At 53.6% G+C, this 7181-nt stretch overlaps 1 protein-coding gene across 1 annotated transcript; it reads left to right on the top strand.

The window, feature by feature from the left end:
* Nucleotides 1-4168: 4168 nt before the first annotated feature.
* Nucleotides 4169-5300, top strand: LOC123187369 (abscisic acid receptor PYL4). Its single transcript, XM_044599220.1, has 2 exons — nt 4169-5096; nt 5162-5300. The coding sequence occupies exon 1, from the start codon at nt 4271-4273 to the stop codon at nt 4922-4924; it is 654 nt and encodes a 217-aa protein (XP_044455155.1). The 5' UTR covers nt 4169-4270; the 3' UTR covers nt 4925-5096; nt 5162-5300.
* The last annotated feature ends 1881 nt before the right edge of the window (nt 5301-7181 follow it).

The following is a 7181-nucleotide window of genomic DNA, read 5'->3' as shown; positions in this document are numbered from 1 at the left end:
CCATGGAGTCACGGGCCCGCCGAGTTGCTAGTCGGGTAGCAGGATATAATCGTTATCCATATTAGTTAAAGGGAAAATAAATGTAGTTTGGGGAATGTAGAATATTGGAAAAGAAATGTTTTCAGCTAAGTGGGCACTGTAAAAATGTGATTTGCTTTTTCTATAGAAAACTTTGATTTGGGTAGGAAGAGAGGAGATAGTGATATGCCACGGCCATGACCTATGCTCAGAGATGGCATGTGGTTGCTTGCATCGAAGAGGGCATCACATGGTGATCTATTTGGGCGCTCCTTGCCGTATTTTGTTGTGGGACAAGGAAAAAAGGACAAGCGCTGCAGGGGAGACAACACTGAGAGACAAAGATGGAGCGCGGTGCGACAGAAGAAAGATAACGAAGGGATCGCAGTTTGTAGCCATGTGGGGCATGTGGTGCACGACACACGCGTTCGCCGAATTTCTAGCCACTCGGCTAGATGGATTGCAGGGCGGTTGAAAAAATATAAGGAAGGGGATAATAGTTTCTAGCCGCATGGGGCCCATGGCAAGTGGCGACACGCCCACCGAATTTCTAGTGAGTTGGCTAGATGGATTGCGGGGCGGTGGAGAAAAGATAAGAAAGGGGGTCATAGTTTCTAGCCGCACGGGGCCATGGCGTCACGTGCCACACCTCTTGCTAGTTGGTGGACCGGATATAAACGTTATCCATATTAGATAAGGGGAAAATAAATGTAGTTTAGGGAGGATGGAATATTGGGTAACAAATGTTTTCAGCTAAATGGGCACTGTAAATATGTGACTTGCATTTTTCTATAGAAAAAATTGATTTGGGTAGGAAGACAGGAGATGGTGATATGCCACGGCCATCGCCTCCGATCAGATATGTAGTGTGGTTGCTTGCATCGACGAGGACATCACATTGTGATCTATTCGGGCGCTCCTTGCCGTATTTTGTTGTGGAGTAGGAAACAAGGACAAGCGCGGCATGGGAGACAACAGGGAGAGACAAAGATGGAGTGCGGTGCGGTGCAAGAAAGATAAGGAAGGGGATCATAGTTTGTAGCCGTGTCGGGCCCGAGGCGCATGGCACACGCGTTCGCCGAATTTCTAGCCCCTTGGATAGATGGATTGCGGGGCGGTGGAAAAAAGATAAGGAAGGGGATCGTAGTTTCTAGCCGCATGGGTCCCATGGTGTGTGGTGCACGCGCCTGCCGAATTTCTAGCCAGTTGGCTAGATGGATGGCGGGGCGGTGGAGAAAATATAAGGAATGGGGTCACAGTTTCTAGCTGCACGGGGCCATGGCGTCACCCGCCCCGCCGAATTGCTAGACTGACGACCGGATATAATCGTTATCGATACTAGATAAGGGTCAAATAAATGTGGTTTGGGAAGTGTAGAACATCGGATAACAAATGTTTTTCAGCTAAGTGGGCACTGCAAAAATGTGGTTTTCCTTTTCTATAGAAAAAATTGACTTGGGTAGGAAGAGAGGAGTCGATGATATGCCCCGGCCATGACCTCCGCTCAGAGATAAAGTGTGGCTGCTTGCATCGATGAGGGCATCACATGGTGATCTATTTAGAAGCTCCTTGCCGTATTTTGATGTGGTAGAAGGTAAAAAGACAAGCGCATCAGGGCAGACAACAGGGAGAGACAAAGATGGAGTGCGGTGCGGTGGAAGAAAGATAAGGAAGGGGGTCGCAGTTTATAGTCGTGTGGGGGCCATGGCGCATGCCACACGCGTTCCCCGAATTTCTAGTCACTTGGGTAGATGAATTGCGGGGCGGTGGAAAAAAGATAAGAAGGGGATCGTAGTTTCTAGCCGCATGGGGCCCATGGCGAGTGGCGCATGCGCCCGCCGAATTTCTAGCTAGTTGGCTAGATGGATTGCGGGGCGGTGGACAAAAGATAAGGAAGGGGGTCACAGTTTCTAACCGCACGGGGCCATGGCATCACCCACCATGCTGAATTGCTAGCCGGTCGGCCGGATATAATCGTTATCCATATTAGATAGGGGCAAATAAATGTAGTTTGGGGAGTGTAGAATATTGGATAACAAATGTTTTCAGCTAAGTGTGCACTGTAAAAATGTGACTTGCATCTTTCTATAGAAAAATTTGATTTGGGTAGAAAGAGATGAGACAGTGATATGCCCCGGCCACGACCTCTGCTCGGAGATGCAGTTTGGTTGCTTGCATCGACAAGGGAATCACATAGTGATCTATTTGGGTGCTCCCTGGAGTATTTTGCTGTGGGAGAAGTAAAAAAGGACAAGCACGACACGGAGACAGCAGGGAGAGACAAAGATGGAGTGCGGTGCGGTGGAAGAAAAATAAGAAAGGGGATCAGAGTTTGTAGCCATGCGGGGCCCGTGGTGTATGGCATACACGTTCGCCGAATTTCTAGCCACTTGGCTAAATGGATTGCGGGGTGGTGAAAAAATAAGGAAGGGGATCTTAGTTTCTAGTCGCATGGGGCCCATGACGAGTGGCGCACGTGCCCGTCGAAGTTCTAGCCAGTTTGCTAGATGGATTGTGAGGCGGTGGAGAAAAGATAAGGAAGGGGATCACAGTTTCTAGCCGCATGGGGCCACTGCGTCGAGCGCCTGCCGAATTTCTAGCCAGTCGGCCGGATACAGTCGTTGTCCATATTAGACAAGGGGGAAATTAATGTAGTTTGGGTAGTGTAGAATATTGGATGATAAATGTTTTCAGCAAAGTGGGCACTGTAAAAATGTGATTTGCATTTTTCTTTATAGAAAAAAAATGATTTTGATAGGAACAGAGGAGTCGGTGATATGCCCCGGCCATGATCTCCGCTCAGAGATGCATTATGGTTGCTTGCATGGACGAGGGCATAACATGGTGATCTATTTGGACGCTCCTTGCCGTATTTTATTGGGGGAGAAGGAAAACAAGGACAAGCGTTGTAGGGGAGACAACAGGGAGAGACAAAGATGAAATGCGGTGTGGTGGAAGAAAGATAAGAAAGGGGATCGCAGTTTGTAGCCGTGTGGGGCTCGTGGTGCATGGCACACACGTTTGCCGGATTTCTAGCCACTCGGCTAGATGGATTGAGGGGAGGTGGAAAAAAAGATAAGGAAAGGGATCGTAGTTTCTAGATGCATGGGGCCCAAGGCGAGCGGCGCACGCGCCCGCCGAATTTCTAGCCAATTGGCTAGATGGATTGCGGGATGGTGGAAAAAAGATAAGGAAGGGGATCACTGTTTCTATCCGCATGGGGCCATGGCGTCACGCGTCCGCCGAATTGCTAGCTGATCGGTCGGATATAATCATTATCCATATTAGATAATGGGCAGATAAATGTAGTTCAGGGAGTGTAGAATATTGTATAACAAATTTTCAGTTAAGTGGGCACTGTAAAAATGTGATTTGCATCTTTCTATAGAAAATTTTGATTTTGGTAGGAAAGAAGGAGATGTTAATATGCCCCGGTCATGACCTCTGCTCAGAGATGCAGTAAGGTTGGTTGCATCGACGAGGGCATGAGATGGTGGTCTATTTGGGCACTCCTTGCCGTATTTTGCTTTGGGAGAAGGAAAAAAGGATGAGACAAAAATGGAGTGTGGTGCGGTGGAAGAAGGAAGAGGATTGTAGTTTGTAGCCATGTGAGGTCCATGGCACGTGGCACACGCGTTCGCCAAATTTCTACACACTTGGCTAGATGGATCGCGGGACGGTGAAAAAGAAAGAAGGGGATGTAGTTTCTAGCTGCATGGCACTTATGACTCATGGCGCATGCGCCCGCCGAATTTCTATCCAGTTGACTAGATGGATTGCGGGGTGGTGGAAAGAAGGTAAGGAAGAGGATCCCAGTTTCAAGCCGCATGGGGCCACGGCGCGCGGCACACGTGCCCGCTGAATTTCTAGGTGTCGGCCGGATATAATTGTTATCCATATTAGATAAGGGGCAAAAATATTGATTTGGGTAGTGTGCAATATTGAATAACTAATGTTTTCCAGACAAGTGGGCACTGTAAAAATATGTGATTTACTCTTTTTTCACAGGAAAATGTGTTTTTTTTAAGGGAGAGAGGAGACGGGGATGCCCCGGAGACTAGCGGCAACTGGAAGCGCGTTGCTTCCCGGTGAGCCACAGGTGCTCCGCACTATATATATAGTGCGTCTCGCTCCACCCACCTTTAATTTACTCCCAAACCAAGCCAAACGAAGCAGCGCCGCAGCCCGCAGCGCACCCATCCCACCAAACAAACAGCTAGCAGGCGAGGCGACCCGCTCCGCCCTCGAGCCGATGCCGACGCCGTACAGCGCGGCGGCGCTGCAGCAGCACCACCGTCTGGTCTCCTCCTCCGGCGGCCTGGCGACGGCGGCGGCCGCGGGGGCCCACAGGTGCGGCGAGCACGACGGGACGGTGCCGCCGGAGGTGGCGCGGCACCACGAGCACGCGGCGCCGGGGGGCCGGTGCTGCTGCTCGGCGGTGGTGCAGCGCGTGGCGGCGCCCGCCGCCGACGTGTGGGCCGTGGTCCGTCGCTTCGACCAGCCGCAGGCGTACAAGAGCTTCGTGCGCAGCTGCGCGCTGCTGGACGGGGACGGCGGCGTGGGCACGCTGCGGGAGGTGCGCGTGGTGTCGGGCCTCCCCGCGGCGTCGAGCCGGGAGCGGCTGGAGATCCTGGACGACGAGCGGCACGTGCTGAGCTTCAGCGTGGTGGGCGGCGAGCACCGGCTCCGCAACTACCGGTCGGTGACGACGGTGCACCCGGCGCCCGGGGAGAGCGCGTCGGCGACGCTGGTGGTGGAGTCGTACGTGGTGGACGTGCCCCCCGGGAACACGCCCGAGGACACCCGCGTCTTCGTGGACACCATCGTCAAGTGCAACCTCCAGTCCCTCGCCCGCACCGCCGAGAAGCTCGCCGGCCGAGGGCCCGCGTACGGCGCGCTGCCGTGATCGCTCGATCCAATCGCCGGCCCGTGCCTCCCTCCGGCGGTCAACTCGAGCCCGGCTCGGCCGCAGGGGCGTTTCGGTAAAATCGCGCTCCGATTTTCCGATTAATGAATCGAAATCCATGGTGGTGGTGGTGCGCGGGTGGTGGCGGTCGATTATTTTTCTCTTGTTCTTTCTGGCGTGAAGGCGAGGGGTCGGTGGGTCGGTTCGGACCGGTCGGTGCGCTTTCCCACCCGGCCCCTCGCTGTTTCTCCTTATCGCGAGACACCCCCTAGCAGTGTTCCTAGCTCTAGTTTTCGTTGGTTCCCCTTTGTTTGTTCTGGGTAAGACGATGATAAGATTTGACAGAAATTGAGGAGTAAAAACTAGGTTCGACCGATGCAAGGCTCATCAACATCTCTGTATATACTCGTTCCATTGTGGAATGCGTGTGTTTGTGTTCTCGTCCCATTTTGGCTTCTAACATTTGGTCAAATTTACAAAATGTTGAACGAGGCACAACACACCAAAGCCGTCATATTCTCGCCGGACTGAATCAAGATTATCTCCTCACGCATTGCGGTCTTTGTCACACACCGAACCACAGATACATGCATGCATGTGCCATTTCTTTGAGGATGTCAAAACAAGAACCTGCCATTGATATGAATCAAGTACAAGTAGGGGGCGTGCGTTTGCGTGCGGGACGGGACGGGACGGGACGGGACGGAACGGGCCGGCCACTTGCACGGGACGGAGAAGTGACCAAAGGGAGAGAAAGGAGGACGTGACTGGTACCGCGGCCGTGTACTGGTACGTCGGGAGGGGAGGGAGCGAGCGTGACAGGCAACTTGCGCTTTTCCGCCTGCCCGACTTTTCCTTATTTTACTCTCCGGTCCCTCTCAATCCCCCCCTCTCTCCCTCTGCGCAGATGCAGCCGGGCTGGGCTGCAAGTGGCGTTACAAAAACCGACACCGCCAGGATAACGTGAGCGCGCACAAGTGGATCCCCGCCCACCTGCACCGCCCCCCTCCCTCTCATCTCTCTCTCTCTCTCTCTCTCTCTCTCTCTCTCTCTCTCTCTCTGGCTTAACTGAGATGGCTCTGTTTGCTTTTCTTCTAGAGAGGCTGCGACGGTCAAAGCGGGTTGTTGGGTCGCCGCTTTCTTGCACCTCCTCCGTTCCTCCGTCCGTCCGTTACCAGCGGCATGCGACGGCGGCCCGCTGCGTCGAGCCGTCCCCGTCGCGGCGGGCCCGGCGCGGTCGGCGACGGGTCGGCCGTGCCAGTCACGGTACGGCCTGCCGAGGCCTCACATGCGCGTGCATGTGCACGCACGCTTGATGCTTCACTGCCTCCCTGCCCGCCCGCCCGCCCGCACCAATCGAAATCTATTTTATACCGTCGCCATGCATGTTCCTCCCATGATTGCCGCCCAAAGTCAGGAGCGGGCAGCCATGGACGATATCTATTCAAATTTCCAGTCGAGTGATTAACAAACAGGTTTACCCAACTGGCCAGTCGATGTGATTGGCTGCGCTGTGAAAAAGAAATGTTATCTTGTGCAGGCCCTTGCGCTGTGATTGGCTGCGGCCGGCTGACCGGGACAAACAAGTGGTGGTGGTATGTACATGCCGCATACGTAGTCTTCCGGTCTTTGCATGCATACGGCGTTATCGGATGTATAGAAGTATATATAAATGGGTTGCTTCGTGTGCATGCCAAGCCAGGCGGTCTGAAACGAGGGCGCAGGCCGCCGAGATCGAATTAAGGCGACAGCTCTCATCTTTGACCGCCGAGGCGTTCACATCGTACCACACACGCTGGTCCTCACGGTCACGGATGAAGCATGGATTGGACGGCTGCGATGCTCGTGAGTTCTAGCTGGTTTGACCGGACCTCTGAGTCTCAGCGACTCGATCACGCCTGCCGGGCTGTTGTTTTCGTTAACGTATCCGGCGGTGTAGCCACTCCGGCTCCAAGTTGCATGACGACTCACTCGACTCGAACAGAGGAGGACATAAACAACGGTGAAGATATCTGTGCGGGGTTCGCATGGCAGTACGGCCGGGGTGGGATTGGGTGGACACAACGCGAACACCACGCCGAGCTCTGCTGCCTCGGGCAAAGAATGCAAAAGAAAAGAAAAGTGAGCTGCTTGATTGGTTTGTGTATGTATTGTACAACGTGCCTATGGGCCGATCTTGAGTTGTCACCGCACCACGTGCGTGCGCTGACGGGTGCGCGGGAACTTTGGCCTGCACTCTCACACTCATCCGATCCGA

Source organism: Triticum aestivum, chromosome 2A (assembly GCF_018294505.1).
Source record: "Triticum aestivum cultivar Chinese Spring chromosome 2A, IWGSC CS RefSeq v2.1, whole genome shotgun sequence".
Classification (NCBI taxonomy): Eukaryota; Viridiplantae; Streptophyta; class Magnoliopsida; order Poales; family Poaceae; genus Triticum; species Triticum aestivum.
Note: the sequence above shows the minus strand (reverse complement) of the source record. Positions and strands in the feature narration are given on the sequence as shown.